This window comes from Gallinula chloropus (genome assembly GCF_964237585.1).
Source record: "Gallinula chloropus genome assembly, chromosome: 10".
In the NCBI taxonomy this organism is placed as follows: domain Eukaryota; kingdom Metazoa; phylum Chordata; class Aves; order Gruiformes; family Rallidae; genus Gallinula; species Gallinula chloropus.
The window spans coordinates 3170812-3188420 of NC_140095.1; the positions used below are offsets into that span (position 1 = coordinate 3170812).

The window sequence follows — 17609 nt, forward strand, 5'->3', positions numbered from 1 at the left end:
TAAGGTAAAGCAGACAAGAAGTGACCAGGTAAGACTGTTGGAATGGCACTCTCCTTCAAGACATGAAAAATACCACGAGGACAGAAAAGATCAACACAGGGAAAAATAGACCCCAAACTCTACCACCACAGCACCAGATTCTGAGATATCCCTACACTAAATGCTTTTAGAAATAATTTCAAGTTTCCAATACAATAAAAGAAAGAGTGCTGTGATCTGTAAATGCATTATAAGCTCTGGGTCTGTACAGTCACATCAAAGGAGGAGCTGAAAACAGATATGACAGGAAGCCTGACTTAAATGGCAAACTGCAGTGGCTGTTGGTCTATGTGAGTGGGACCTCACACGCAACACAAACAGGTACCAACAGAAGTACCTTTGCAGGGAAAACTTTCTTCCCAGTCCTTGCACAAAAAGATCTTTATACTCTCCAACGAGGGGATCTGCATCTCTTGCAGAACAGTAACTTGCACTTACTACTCCCTGGGTTGTTCAGTTGTTTGGCTTGGGTTTTTTAAGCTACTAAATATTTTTAAACATCGTAACTCTGAGTCCTACAGGACAGGTATTTGAAGACTTCAAGAGACTTCAGAACCGAGTTAAGTTTTACGTATTTGTGTTATTGAAGACATATAACTACAAAATAAGGTCACCTTCCTGAACACCAGCATCTCACATTTTACCAGTATCCTTCAGTCTTAATGACATGTAAGTAATTCCCCTGAAATTGTACTGTGTCTTCTTTATGACATAAAACCATCTTGCATCAAAAGGTGAATACAGAAGCCTATGAGAAGGAATTAAATCTTGACTATGTCTTCAGAATCTCTTCCTAAAAAAGGAAATAAAACTACTCCATTTTGTTGGGGGGAGTGGGAGGTAGGGGTGGAGGGTTGATGATGTTACACACAGCTCTGCATTGGCACAATTCTTTTTCAGATAAACACTTTTGAATGTATGCTCTTGAAAGCATACCAAAGCTATATGAAAATGACTAATGGCATGTCTGTCTTATGGCTACCCTATTACCTCTTCAAAAATCCAACAGCAACAAAAATCACCTCCTCTGTCACCCGTGACATTTCCCCAGCAACACTAACACTGTGAAACATTATTCAAAGGCATTTCAGGGTAACCACAATGTAGTATTTGTACATTGGAATTATATGTGCTTTGGAGACCCTCTTGTTTTAGAAACAGACCACAGACTAATGTTTAAAGATGCACAGTGCTTTATTCTCAGTTGTTAGCCGAGAATAGAATGTAGTCTGGGATGTAATTATGAAATAAGCTTCTAATGTGTATAATTAAAAATAAAAGGAGAGACGGATGAATATTCAGTATGCGCCTCCTTGCCTTTGTCTGCTTCTCCCCATCTTGTGCACTGATTGTCATCTCTGCTTTTTACATACAGAACCAAATGGAGCAGATATGAGCCATCTTCTAGAGAGAAAACCATGATGAAAACACAAATGAGGATCTCTCTGAAAGGACAGTGCTTATCAACAAGGGCTAAAAATAATTTACCTCCTCAACTGGCCACATATAAACATTCTGTACTCATCTGAGTTCAGGGGATTTCTCAGCTCTTTCCAAGTGGTTTTTATTGTCCAAATTTTGTAATATTTCAGTTGAAATAGATCATGAGAAGCCTTATAGTCAGAGTAAACTAATGTTTTATGGTGCTCCCACATATACAGAAGTATTCAGAAATTTGTTGAATTTTGTTGGGAGTATTTCTTCCTATGCAGTACCAGCTATTTTGCCTTGTTAAGGTATATGGCTATTATTCAAAAACATATATTTTGGGTTCAGATTAATTAAAAAAAAAACAACCCCCCAAAAAATCTACACAAAGATCAATTACTGTTAGCTATTTTTTTGTTTAGCATTTCCACCAGTAACAACAGCCATCAAAACTGGCATAGAAGTTCCAAATAGCAAAATGACAGAAAAAGAACAGAATTTGTGAACTACAATAATAATAAAAATACTTTTCTTCTAGTTCCAACTTTTCACGTGTTTACCCAAAGACCTCCAAATAGGGATAGGGTAACGACTGACAAAATAACACATTAAAGCAGGCTAGAAAAATTACGATGCACAATACAATACAAAATAAAAGCTAGAATACTTGATCCTAATCATACTGCAACAGTTTCAGTTAATGCAAATGTAACAGAGATAGCAAAGATGCATCTGCAAGTCCTGAGGGAACTGGTGGATGAAGTTGCTGAACAACTGCCCGTCATATTTAAGAAGACCCTGCAGTCCAGTAAAGCTCCCACTGACTAGAAAAAGGGAAACATAAACCTGATGTTTACAGAGGGACAAAAGGAACTACAGATCAGTCAGTCTCACCTTTATGCACAGCGAGATCATGGATCAGATCCTCCTGGAAAATATGCTCAGGCACAAGAAAAATGAGGAGATTGGTGGCAGCCAGTGTGGTTTCCCTAAGCACAAATCATGCCTTCTGCAATGGGGTTACAGCTTTGGTGGAAAAGGGAAGAGTGACTGATGTCATCTACCTGGATCTGACACCGTCCTGTACAACATCCTTATCTCTAAATTGGACAGACATGGATTTGACAGGTGGACCATTCAGTATCTTGGGCTGCAGTAAGAACAGTGTAACCAGCAGACTGACTCCACTCTTGTGAGACCCCACCTGGAGTACTGTGTTCAGCTGTGGGGTCCCCAACGTAAGGAGGGCATGGAGCTGCTGGAGCAACTCTCCTATGAGGACAGGCTGAGAGAGCTGCTCAGCCTGCAGAAGGCTGCAGGGAGACCTTATTGCAGCCTTCCAGTACTTGGAGGGGGCTGACAAGAAAGCCCGAGGCAGACTGTTTACAATGGCATGAAGTGGATGACAAGGAGTAATGGCTCTAAGCTGAAGGAGGGGAGACTTACAATAGCTATTAGGAAGACAGTCTTCCCTGTGAGGGTGGGGAGGCCCTAGCACAGGGTCCCCAAAGAAGCTGTGGCTGCCCCTGGATCCCTAGTAGGGTTCAAGGCCAGGTTGGATGGGGCTTTGGGTAACCTGGGCTAGTGGAGAGTGACCCTGGACATAGCATGGGTAGTAGATCTTTAGGGTCACTTCCATTCTGTGACTCTATGAAATCTTTTTCCAACAGCTACTTGTCCCTCAGTTTTTTCCATCCTGGCACTGAAAAGAATGTGCCATAACATTTTTCAATATATACTGAATAAATTATTCATAAGCAATTTCAATAGGTAAAGCAGTGGCATGCAACACCTCTACAGTAAAACTAATTTAAGTCTTATAGTGGTTGTTAAGGTCTACATTTTCAAAGTAGAAACAAATGTTAGCTTTATAATCCCCAGTGGCTTTACAACCCTGCTCAGGGCTTTGGGTAAAAGGAAGAGATTTCTTTGCATAAAAAGTTCATATGCTTTTATATACCTTTCACTTTTCAAGACAAAAGTTAGAGCAAATATTTTAAAATGTCAGTTTTAAAAGACAGGACGCAAGCAAGACTCTTGTCAGCAAATGAAAACATTATTACAAGCTGTAACTATGACATTCACTGTCAGCAATAGCCATCATAAACCAGAAATTGTAACCTGTTGAAAGGTGTCATGTATATTTGATAGACTGCATTTCTTGCAGGTTTTTTTTAAGAGTGTTCTCCAGAATGACATATTGTACCATATGAAGATGGAGACTCATGTAATGATTTCTCAGTTCTGAAGCTGAGGAGGATAACATACTCCAGCGAACTCTCCCTGTGAAACGCTGAACGTGGATTTACAGTTCATACATGGCAATAATTTAGGGACCTGAACAGTTCTTTTCTGGCAATTGACCAGAGCTGAGTGTCCACAGCCTACATGCCACGGGGATCCATGTGCCACTGATCACAGCCCCTTGAAACATCTGCTACAGAGACAGCAGTTTCGGAGGGACCAGTCTCCAGGCCACATCACTGAGGTTATCACTAAGGTCTTTTTTTGTTCTGACACTAGGAACACGTCTGCATGCAGTTATTTCCTTGTGATTTGATCTCAGTGTCTCCTCCTGGCCTGGAGATGTTTTTTCCATCTGCTCATACAGATGGTACGTTCGGGTAAATTGGAAAGAATGGTTTCTGTTCTCTCTCTCCTCTAATATCATGGTTCTAGACCAGCAGAGGCAGGGAATGTTCTCGGGATGCTTATTCAGACAGAAAAAAAAAAGCACACCAACCCCCCACCCCTCCCAAAGAAAAAAAAACCCAACCCCAAAAAAGCATTGCTTTCTTATAGAAGTGATCTAGAGGAAAAAATCCAACCCACAACTATTCAGTGAACGCCCCATGCAAATGTCTGTTTTACAGCCTAAGCATCAGTGATAAGCATGGCTTTAAACTGCTTTTTTTTTCAGATGTTTACACACATCTGTGGGGTCTGGAGAACTTCTCTGGAAGCACAAACCCCCCAGAATGTCTTGTAACTTAACCTAGTTTCTCTACTTTTTGGCAGAAACGAATGTGTTCCAAGAGAGTCTCAACTGCTTTGTGCATAAAGGGCCAAAAGAAATTAAACTCTGCAGAATAATAAAGAAATAGAAAATAGACTCAGGAGATATGGGAGACATATATAATAAAAAAATACTGGGATTTTAGCAGTTTAGCAATTCATATTTCTCAAACTTTTATTTCATTTTGTAAAGGTCAATAGAAAGATGACAAAACAGTGGGTGCACAAACCAGCTATTCTCTCCACAGAGAGGGCATTCAAAATCCAAGGGAAAATTTTGAAAAAAAATCCAGTCACTAAAACCAGTTACCTAAGTTCAATAAAAAATACTTGCACCTTCAGAAAGAAAACCAACCACTTACTAAGAAAAATGCAAAACCTTAAAGTGCTCCTCTCATTTAACAGCATTTAACAGTGTCTTATAGTGGTACATAAAAGCACAAAACAAAAATGTCATCTGTACAGCCACAGGAACAACTAGAAAATAACCATTTGTCACCAACAGAAACAGGGGGAACAAATGAGGTGTAACTAGTTGTAAACAAAGTCATAATGTTAATTTTGCTTATACATGTAAGGCCGTAATATTTCACTGCTAAAGCTCCCAGATCCTGCCCCTACTTAGGACAGATTTTACCCATTTTAGACAGCAAAATATGTTCAAGTAGACCTCTGTGCATGCATACACATGCTCTATTTACACAGCATATATATAATGTCTTTAAGCACGTGTGTACATGCACATTTAACATCCAGCTCTTGAGCTAAGTCTCAACCAGAGCATTCTGAGAATTTATGTATGTCCTTCCTATAAAAAAATTCCCATTGTCAGGATCCCCAGCTACAACAATACGCTGGAATACATTAATGATGGGGAAATAAAATAGATTGCTGTAATTCTAAATTATGCTAATATTTAAATTTCAAGTGAAGATTAAATGTTTGATGACCTCTATTTGTTTTTGGAATGTGCAATACCCTTGGAGCAACTTAAACTATTACATGGCTCTATAGCTGATGGAGTTCTTCTTGCTAATATAGAGTAAATGCCATGGTTTTTCTGTTAGGCAATAAAACTCAGAATTTTTTTTCACTTCATTGAAATGTAATAATATTGGATAATAGGGCTTTTACTGGAAGAGATTCCAGTGACTTAAAGCTTTTTCCTTATTAAGCTTAATTGAATTAATTATTCACATACTAATGATTTAACAGCCACTTCATATAAAATAAAAGCAAAAGATCCTCTTGAATACTTATCCCATACTTAAGATCTAATAAAGGAACTGAAGTAGAAAGACACCTTTGTTTTCTTGCAGATAGGGGAGGTATTTAAAATCCAACTACCCTCCTGAAATGATATCATTCCAACAAATCCTACAGCAAAATGCGTCTTTAATCTACAAGTCCTTAATTGAAAAAGATATTTATGACAGTCAGTGATCTCTTCTTTATTCCAAAAATCACATCAGCTCATTTTGTGAATGGGCTGCTATGCAGAAGTGGAACAATGTGTTTCTAAGGAGAATGGAACTTATTTGCATCTATAAAACAGCCATCCCAAGTTGCATATGAATGCTGGCATGTTATAATTCTTCACAATAATGCTTGGCACTTATTTAGTGTTTTGTGGGATCAAAACACTTTACAAACTAATTAATTAATCTTCACAACCCCCCTATGAGAAGGTAGGGTTTAGTACTTCAGTTTAATAAATGGAATAACCGAGGCAGAGGAGCTGTGTGATTTGTTTCATGTCACACAAATTCCAGGTCTTCAGTTTCTGGATCATCAGAAATAGCAGAAGCGTTATTTTTGCAGAGTTCCTTGGGACCTTCAATAGAACTCTCTGCAGAAGTAAAGAAAACAGAAATTGACCTGTATCTTGGGGCCAGAGCTGATAATTGTTGTTTTAACTAAACAAAGACATTCACTTCAGCAACACACTTGGGATAAAAGTTCCTTGCCTTTTGCTGGATTGATATTCATGGTGCAAGAGAAGAGCTAATATCTGACTGTCCTGCCCCAGGATTTCCAGATGATGAGATTGAGCTAGTTGGTAATGCTTCCTTGTACTCAAAATTCTATGTAGTTGTCCAGTATTCTTCATAGGTAATTCAAAGTTTTTCAAGTCTTTACAACAGCTACACAAATTCCATTTGAGACAATGTTTCACCATGTTTGCATGTATTTCTGCCTGTTTTCAGAAAGTTCCTGCTTTGAACACCTGCATGCAGATCTAAGGGCTCTTATAGACGCCTATGCAGACTTTAACAGCCTTGACAAGTTGAATGCAGAAATCCAATTCACCTCATTTCTTGTGCAAAACTCAACAACTGCATGTCAGACTGTGAATTCACTGCAGCAACTACAAGTTCAGGAATTGAATTTATGAGCATGAACAGTAGCACAAGAACATTACAGTTGTTCACAGAACTGAAATTCCCCTGTTCAAACAAGTCTTACTCAAACAAATTACTTTTCACTTACTCTTTGCAATGGTTGTATATACCTTTACCATCACATCAAGAAATGTAGTGTTATATGTTTCCATGAAATAAAAGAAGTGATATCAACAAGAAGTGATGTCCAAAAATTAAGAAAAATAGCATGCTTAACTGAGGCAGAGAGTTATCTTATTTAATTTCTTATTCTAAGACAAACTTCTGAAATTGTATATTCCAGAAAACATTTTAAATCTGAAGTTCTACGTCATTATATGACATGCTGTCTTTCCATTGGGCCAAATTCACTAGGACAGAGACAATAAAACAGCCTAATACCCAGAATGGTTAACATATTTCTAAATTGGCCCTCAAATTCACATTTGTCCTGGTTCTGGGCAGGCCAGAGTCAACCTCCCCAAGCAGTCATCACAGCAGTCATAACACAGAGTACCTTAGCAACCCAACAATTACAGAGTGCTGCAATAGGACTGCTCTGGAGGCACCCAACCAGCCCCCCTCCAAAACCAGCCCCTTTTATGGGGGAGTGATGTCAGGTGGTGTGGACACAGCCCGGGCTACCTCAGCTCACCTGTGGTGACTGCTTGGGGAGGTTGACTCTGGCCTGGCCAGAACCAGGACATTACACTTGCACTGGTGATTTTATGTTGTGGGCATGACACTTTCAACACACTTTAAGATGTGTGTGATGTTTATAAAAGCAGTATCTTTTCCTGAGATCTGGCCACATCTCTTACTCAAGCTTTACTCAGTTTACTGTAAAATGATTATTATCCCAGGTTTGAAACTTGGTTGCCTAACTTTGCTTTTCTATTTATGTCATCAAATCACTAATATCCTATTGCAAGTTCTTTTAACCACCAACACACAGTAATTTTCCATGTAACGACTCTTCATTTAAGACTATTTGTTGCAATTTTCTACCATTTTAGTGATTTAAGTATATCATCTATTGAATGTCCTGATCTTGGCAGCAAAGAAGAATTTTCTTGCCAGATATAATATGAAAATAATACAAAATATTTTTTCCTTTTTAAATTGAAAGAGAAAGTTCAGTCATATTTGTAAATACCATACTGCAACTGGAATGAAAAAAAAGAAGCAAAACATTTTCCCAAAACATAAATAGCTGGCAGCTATCCTTCAGAAATCAAAATCCCTCTCAAGCTAAAAGTCACCAGCAGGCTGTCTTCTCTGTAAAATATTCATCACAATTCAGTTACACCCTTAACTAATGCCCTGTAGCAGCGAGTAGGGCAGGCTATGAGGATATCCTACGTACCGTATAGATGTCTACATTCATCATTAGTCATTTCTGTCTCTCTCCCCTCCATTTCAGCGACAGCATAAGCCAGGTGCTTACAGAACTGCCTCCTAGTACTGCCTGAGCTTTACCTTCACAATGTTAAATCTAATCAGATCTGACATGCATACCATGCATGGGTCCTGTTAGGAAGAAGAGAGACCAATGTTAAGGGATCACCACTTGCTATATCCAAAAAAGAAATTAAACTACAGGGGCATAAAAGAATGGGATGGTTACATTTATACATTATCAGTTTGGCAATAAGATCACTTGCAGTTCAATGAATTTGGTTACAAGGCACTCAAGGTAAATGAAACCAAATTCACAGAAACAAATTTATGTATGTGTAGCGTGTGTACAGACTGACACACATATCAGTATATAGACGTGTGGGGAGGGACAGATGTTTAAAGGACTTTCAATTTAGCATAATTTATCTCAAAGTAAGAATATGCCACAGTAATTATAAGCTAAAGTGAATGGGTGCAGCAAGAACAGCACTGCTTTTCAGAACAGTAGTGTAGCAGGTGTTTTTAAAAACGGGATGTGGAAATTAATACTAAGTAGACATTAAATATATCACTGCTGTGGACACTTAAAATCACATGAACTTGGAATTAATTGCAGATGAAATAGCTAGTTACAGCTATAAAAGTGAAACCTTAGCATTAGAATCATATCACTGACTGCCACATGGTCCAGTGAAGGCAGAAGCAGAAGACAGCCAATGAGAGAATTCTGTTGTGCCACCTGCATGGGTATTTGTCACAGCCACCCAGGTTTTGAAAGACATTTTGGTCAGAAAACCTTTTAGTTACCTGTTGAGCTGAGTATAAGGAGGAAGAGAGAGGATATTCTACATTTAATCACAAAAATTTGTCGATGGATCATTAATAATTAAGACTTATAAGAAGGATTTTTCAACGGTAATTATCCAAGTATGACAGACCTATATTGATACTCAGTTTTGTCTCTTGCCCCTGGCAATCCCCTCTTGAAAACTGTCTACATCCTGAGAAGGACAGGCAGACAGAAATTATAGAATCACAGAATCGTAGGGGTTGGAAGGGAGATCATCGGGTCCAACCCCCCTGCCAAAGCAGCTCCCTAGGAGAGCAGGCTCCCTATGACAAATCTTACAGACTTGAAAAGAAAAAGATAAGGCTGGAGACAGACATACTTCTCTTCAAAACAACAACACGGCCTTTGCAACACCTTCTTACCCAAACAGTGTAACAATGTGGTATCACAAACAGGTACAGGATGCAGCCAGGATTTCTCTAAAATAAAACTTATCCAAATAACTTAGAGCAAAGAAAATCCATAATCCAGAAAAATTGAAGGGGTTTTTAATTTTTTTTAACCCAAATGTGTCACAAAAGCTAGAGAAAACCCCTTAACCATAATATTCTTTTTTCACTTGAAAACCAAATAGGATTATGTTTCCACCAAAACTCAGGACAGAGCGTCTGTGAATTTATATAAGAAAGGGAGAGCTGTACAGTGACCTATCTACTGTATCCACTATAAAGTGCATCTTTCTAAATGCAGCAAATAACCTCAAGGACCATCCCCCACAGGTTTTAGTACAGCATATGGTAAAATGCCAAAAAGAAATATTTTTATTATTAAACTGACATTGCCAGGTCACCATTTCCACGCAAGTGAGAATAATAATTGCTTTATTTCTAATAATAGCTGCTAACATTATTCTGACAGTCGTCCCAGGACTAGAGGCTATTTAGTCACTCTTGCACAAGAAAACAAAATGGACTTTATGAATATCCTATGGTCAAAAGCTGGTCCTTTTCTTGTCATGCCCTCAATCTGTTAGGTTTCTGTTGCATAGCCAGTACAGCAGAAGGCAACTCTCCTGCAAGAAATAAGAGATGTCCTTCCCCCTCTTGCTGTTTACGTACCTTCTTGTGGTACAATCCATGACAATTGTAGCCCCTAATCTTTTGTGATGGGTAGAGCAATACAGGGGGATAGTAATCTGGCCAATGCCCTCAGTGTAGGATTCATTTCAGCACGACAATGGAACGAAGGCAACATTCACACTCATCCTTAATCTTGTACCAGCATACAGGGCAGGGAGAACACTTGAAATGTACCAAACAGACTACTAAGAGGAATATAAAAATCAATAATCACAAGTATGAGCTGGCTAGGTGTACTGGAACGCTATAAAACCAATTCCTGATCTGAAATTCTTGGCCTAAAAAAAAGGTTCTTCTAAGCACTTTTACTTTGGGCTGTGTGCAAGTTCTACAACAGAAACACCACACAGAATTACTGTGAACCCATCTGGGATACCATATTGGGATTGCAAGTACTGAAAAAGTAACTTTGGGAAACAAAGGATCAAAGCATTAATAATGTCTAATCTAATTACATTAAGCAATTTTCAGTTAAAAATCATTTCTCTTTATCATATCATAATATTAGATAATTAATCTAATTTCACTTTACTGTAAATACAAAGTTTCACCATTTGAAGGAATCAACTATCTGCTTTTCACTGAACAATAACAGAAACTCCAGACTTGCTCCCAGCCATAACACCAAAGCCTGAACTGCTCTCAGACAGAAAATACAATTGGACACAACACAAACTGGCAAATACAAATAACCAGCACAAAGAGCAGAATCTTTACATCAAAATTAATTCCATTTTGTTACATGTGGCAAAATGTTTCTCTACAGGTCAGAAGAGAATAACTGGTCTATACCACAGATCTAACATTTTCTTTTAATTTAGCTTCTGCCAAAACTTCAGTTTCTTAAAAAAAATAAACCTGCCCATTTTAATGAAATTTTCTATCAGTTCCCATGTTTCATAAACACTGCCAGGCTGCTGCTGCTAAATGCACTTACATACTTCCCATACATTTGCTATGTACCAGATGCAGCTACTTAATTTCATTTCTTTTAGTAGCTATCACAGCCCTTTAATTTTCTTCCTTTACTTTTTAAGTAGAAGCAAAATAATCTGTCAGCTCTAAAGGACAGTGCTATTCCTTGCACGTAGAGGAAGCTAAGGAGCCAGATACAGCTCAGATCTTTTCCACCAAGTGGGAGATGCTCCAGGTTTTGCACTGAAGGATGAAAGCATTGTCTTGCACGTTAGAGGAGAGCTTCAAAACTATGAAGTAGTTGCCAGGTGACCTTTTTTCACACTTTTCAACCCCCCCTTTTCTAGAGGTGAATCACCCTCTGGCTGATACTGCAAGAATCCAAGGATCAGTGAGACAGGAAACATCTGAAGCCTGACTCAGCACAGTGGTAAAAGCACTGATCTAGTGTGCCTCAGTCTCAAGGAGAATGGTTTGTACCCAAGAGTTAGAAACTGTCCTGAGAAAAGTGCCTGGTACAAGTGACTGGCACAAGTGACTGGCTCAACAGTATCACCCTGGAAACTTTCAGGTTAAGTAAAACATCAAGAATGTTCAGCCTGAAGTTCTGTGGCAGCTTAGGACTTGAGTCTGGATGTTCCAGTTCCAATTTAGGCACCTGTGTTCTCAACACAAGTCTCTGAAGAGCAACATACTAATACATACCAACATTATTCATCTGTCTCATTAATCTAAGTAGTTCAAGGTAAGGATTTCCAGGAACACCTGCATGTTAAAGTGCAGTAACAAAACCAGAGGTACCCAGTTCAGGGATGTGTAACAGGCAATCTTAATTAGATCTGAGCTTCATGGTCCCTGTTTGTTCAAGTCACAAAGTAAATAGATAAGACTGTGCAGCTCTCCTTCACAGCTGGGGAGAAAGTGACCAAGTTAAAAGCACATTCTTTGTGATGTGATAGCAACAGGCAGACAACAGAAAAATCTCACTGCAAATGAACTACCCTAAGAGAAACGTTAAGAACTAGTTTCCTCAAAATTATGGTATAGAATCAATGTGAAAGTGAGAAACATTCTAGACTTAGGTTTCTGCAGGGGGTTTTTAATGCAGACAATGCTTGCTTTATATTTTGTTACCCACTCACACCATATATTTAAATACTTCCTCAGCAATTGTTTGTTACGTAAACATTCTCCTCCAGTTTTCAGAACTTCTCAAAGCTGAAGTTCTTTCTCCCACCACCACTCTCCACAGTGGCATACACAATAACATCAACCTAAGAAACATTTCAAGTCATACTTCCTCTTAGTGAAAATCAGCATACTGATTCATCTGGGTAGCATACAAACCAAAGTAACATTCAAACAAAAATGTGTTTAAAATATTATTTAAACTATCACTTCCTGCCATATACATTTTCCTTTTTTTCCCCTCTAATCCCTGGTTTGTATTTCTTATTTGAATTCCCTTAAGAAAGCAATTCTAAAACTGGCTTCTAATCCAGGAGTATTTAAAGTAATATTTACAATCTATCTGTTCTTAATGCAAATGTCTGAACTGTACTGAAAATGGCAGTTTATTTCCAAAATTCATAAACACCACCTTTATCCATTCTTAGAATGGTAAAAATTGTTTCTGGAGAATCATCAGCCATACAGAATACAGCAATAAAAAGAGTAGAAATAAAAAAGGCAAAGAATGAGTTTTCATTTGAAGCCATGATTAAGGACTAAAAATAACGATGGAAGAGATAGAAATGGTTCCCACTGACCTGAGTCCATAAAGGACTGTCCCGTCGGGATGCAAACGGATCATTCTGTTCTTCACAGTGACACCATGTACAAATGACTTCTTGTCATTCAGAAAATAGGTATCAGGAACCCAGAGCTGATCAGCTACTCTGTTGTCCAGAGTAAGGTTTAGAGGTATTACATTATAGGACAGCCTCTTATCCCTCCACGCTTGCTGAAAGTACATTGTCAAGGTATAGTCCTGTGATTATAAAAAACAAACAAACACGTTTGAAACAGACAGTATACGTATGCAAAACAACAAAAAATATAAAACCCACATTTATTTATTGTGACTGTTCCTAAAAGGCAAACATTTCAGTTCGGAATTTTCATAAATTGATTTATTTATTTTTATGGTACTGAACATCTTGTCTATTCTTAACAGAAATGTGAATTCAGAAAAGATGGGGCATTTTCATTTTATGAATTAGATGGGAGTTCTCATTTCATATTTAAAAACCAAGTAGAAAAAAAGAAATCATAGATGCTCAACACTGTCATTTCTGTAGCACTATAGCTTGGCAGTTCTAGGAAACGGGGATGTTCCCAGATCTGAAATTCATGCCATGGTCTCCACTGTACTCAACAGAACTTTGGATCAGGCCTTGTGTCTCTAAAGTTGCAGCTACCACCCAAATGCTTCTCTAAATTAAAATCTCTGTCTGTTATCTTTCCCCTGGGCCCTGAAATCAATTGGAAGCCTGAGGCTTCTACACTACAGTCTTAGTCTTCTACTTAATTTTACAGATGAAGTAACTCTGGTTACTTCAATGGAACAATTCAGAGAGCACAATTAAGCATCTGGGTAAGTATCTGCAGTATTATGAGACTTGCTTGATGCAGACCACTAACGTACAGTCCTTTGGAGATGTTCTGATCTTTGGTATTAAAGAATAATATAATTACAAAAACTACACATTTGTAGGCAGAATCTCCATTAGCCTACACTAAACACACTCCTTAAATAACACACAAAGGAGCTGTGTGTCTGACCACAGATCACTGGGTCAAGGGCTGCAAAGCGAAACTGAAGGAAAATCATAAGGAGAAATAGCCTAAAACCAGTATTTTGCTTTGCTTGGTTTACAGAAGTCACAATCAGGCCTCAGACTGTTTTGATTTAGAATTCATATTTAACATAGACTTCATTAAATAGTAAGAACTATTAGCTTACAAAAGATTGTTTTCAACAGAAAATCCACAGAAGCTGCTGTGGTTACCAGCAGCCCCAGAATTCAGCCACGCGAGAGCATTACGGTCCATGGTTACGCAGCAGTCTGAGGCTCTGGTGACCACATCACACAAGATCATTTCCAGCACTGTGCAACTGAGGAAAACCAGGCAAGATACAAACACATCATTGCATAAATTACAACGTTGCTTCTCATTAGTTACTTCATATTTTAAAGCAAAAACCACAACTGAAACTATGCTTTTCTTACAGCTGCCAAACAAACACTGATACTCCCGCTGAAATACTTGGTAGGCATCTTCAACTGTATTCTACAAGCATTTTAATTTAAAAAAAATAATATCATTGACAAATACAGATCTTCTCACAACATCCAAAAGTAAAATTTTCTCATTTTACAAAGACTAAACAAAAAATAATATACAAATTCTACAAAAACACCCCATTTAAGTGGTCACTGATATTTACCTACAGTACAAAAAACCTCAAAAAACCCAAAACATACAAACAAACCTGGTAAGTTTTACAGTTCTAGATATTATCTTTTTACAGGACAGCCAAGGACTTTCCACACTGTTTCTCACAAAACGTTAATGGAAAAGTCAGATTCCTTGGTGAATGGAAAACGGGTGCTAAATTTCTGCTGCTACACAGAGAAGTGGGATTTATCCAGCTTCAAGCCCTGGAGAGACATCTCTCTCCACTGTATATTTACGTTAAATATATGGTAAAATAAGAAGTTAATATTATACATTAATATTATGTATAAATAGATGAATGTATAGTATATATCTAGAGAGAGGGAAAGCAAACATGCTTCCCTTTTGACACCTCAGTTAATGACGAACAGGAGAACAAAAACTAAAGATGCATGGTTCAGTGCATAAAAGTGAAATACATAAAACTGTAAATCTGGAGCACTGATGTAGCTGAAAGAAAAGCCAAGTCACCAGGCTGGAGTTCAGAATCAAACACACAGTGTTCCAGAAACAGAGCTGGTGTTCCAACTAAAAATTATTTGTCATCCTTTGGCCCTGGTTTTCAGATTTCTCTGGAGTTTCTGGTGGTTGAAACAGTACATATTGATTGTTTTTTCTTATAAAACTCTCACAACCTTTCAAAATCAAGTGTTTGGTGTCTCTTGAAATTATTATTATAAACTAAATGTATACCAAGCTAAGTATTTCAAAGTATAAGTGATTAATTAGGAAAATAAAACCAACCAAAAAACCCCCCCTGTCAGGTAAGTTGCAATTGGTTCTTTAGAAAGGAGCGAGGCATCTGTAGTCGAAATTCCAAACGAAACAGTACTTCAGCAATGTGCAGGTATAAAAATGTCCCTGAAGTAACCTGAGATGCTTCGTAGTTTGAGATTAAACACATGGATGTCTCCAAGAAATATTAGAAGAGTCTGCTACTCTCACATTAAATATGAGAATTCCCATGTATTCTAAGGATAAACATCAAGACAAACATGCAAATAACTTGTATTTTTAGGATGACAGGCACACAAAAAATTATAGAAGTGGCTAGTTAAGGATGATTTTCATTTGTGAAAGTGTTAGCATCCTATTAAATTCATGGGATGGGATTGTTTGAAGCCTAACGTAATTATGAAGATGAGACAGGAGTAAATTCATTGAAAAAGCCTAGCATAAGGCAGTAATTACAATGAGCTGAAAGAAGTATGAAACCAAACCTCATGATGACTGTGCCTGTATATACCACCACGGTACAGATTATTTATAAGATGGGCAGGGACACATGGGACAAATATAAACCAACAGTTTCATCAGCGGCACTAAGCACTTGCAGCTTTAAATGCTGCACAAAATTTTATTAGTACAAAGTTGCATGTAAAACCTTGGATGAAAAATAGGCAAATGCTGCAGTTCCTGTACATACAAATACATTCTCATTTGAGTAGCTTTCGTTATTATTCCATTGTTCATACAGATTTAAACTATTTTTTTTCTGCCCAGATGCAGAAATTTAGGCAACAGAAAAAGAATGGTTATTCCTATTCTATCCTGATCAAAGACAAGATCTCTCCTCCTCACCAGTTAAAGTTTAGCTTCTGAGTTTTCCTCTTCATTTCACACAATGAACAGAAGAGGAGAAAATATGAGGCCAAGTTAATTTTAAAGCAGGTTCTCATATGAAAAAAGTGCATCGGTTTTGTTAGTATTAGCATATTTATGAGTAACTTTTAGCCTGAACATTATCTTTGTGCAAACACTTTTAGCTGCTGGAAACATATATATATATATATATATATATATATATATACATACATACATACATATATATATATACACACACACATATATATATATGGTGGGTTATTTAAACTTAAATTTTGATAAATAGAATTGTTAGAGACATCCAAGTTTTCAGTTAATCTTCATCAAATTCAAAGATACTGCACAGGAAAGCATCAAATCTGAAACCCAGCAATGTCTATTTCTGGTCCTCTTTTGGTATTGGAGAAAGGATCAAGGCAAAAAAAGAAGTTTCTTGAATGTTCAGAATGACAGTGGGAGTCTAATGCAAAAGACTCTGCCAGGTGCAAACTCTTTTTCAGACCATGAGGATAAGGTCCAATGTGGAAAAACAGTATTTAAAATATTAGCTCACTCTTCTGTGTTATATAAAACAGGACTGATCACAGGGCAGCTAAGAAATGTATTCGAATAGTTGTATTAACAGGGATATAACACAGCTAATGAAATGCTTTGGAAGTCATAAAACTCAGGAAACTTCAGGAGAAAAAATGAGTAGAGTAGAAGGAACATTCTGTGTATTACAGATACAACAAATAGCAGCATGGAGCTGAAGAAGCTGTTCGTCTCCACTCATCAGTAAAGGAGAACATTTGTGGTTTGGCTGAAATCCACTTCTCATCCCTTTCCTGGTTATTCCTTCCTAGCTTTTAAAAACACTACTACATCTCCCACTATGGCATGTTTAGGGTGAAATAATTTCCTGCTGAAAATCCTCGAAGCTGCCGAGTTTGCCAGAACGCTCTATTTATTTACCACATACCTTTAAAAAGCTGCCTGTTGATGAAATATTTAAAAGTATAATTAAGTAAACTATTAAAAGTATATATCTGCATTGCAAAGTGTATTTTAATATATTATAGCAATTCTATACTTTAGAAGAAAGGAGCAAGTGTTAATTCTACTCCCTACTCCTTCTCCTCTGTAAACAGGAGAGACACCAAAGAAGTTTTAAAAAAAAAACCTGTTTCATGCCCTTTCAAAAAGTATTTTTTACATTCTGTATCTCTTTACTTCAGAAAAAAAAAAGGGAAAAAAAGGACGATGGCATAAAGACCCCTACACAGAGTCCAAGTGGAACTCTGGATCTGTGAAGTTCTTCTTCCCAGCCTGGCTTCAGGTCCATGAAACACTTCTAGTTAATTGTGTCTCCTAAAACTTGCCAGGGGCTTTTTCTTGACAGGTATGATCTAGAGTTTATGGGTTTTCAAAAGGAAAAGATCCCAAACAAGGAAG

General features: G+C 37.6%; 1 protein-coding gene across 2 annotated transcripts in view; it reads right to left on the minus strand.

The window, feature by feature from the left end:
- The window catches only part of GABRB2 (gamma-aminobutyric acid type A receptor subunit beta2), a gene marked incomplete at both ends in the record, with an annotated part of 157496 nt that overhangs the window by 89441 nt on the left and 50446 nt on the right, over positions 1–17609 (minus strand). For both annotated transcript variants that reach the window (XM_084268732.1, XM_084268731.1), the window contains one exon: positions 12878–13098. In XM_084268732.1, the coding sequence (XP_084124858.1) occupies positions 12878–13098 (221 nt within the window). The remainder of the gene's footprint in view (positions 1–12877; positions 13099–17609) is intronic.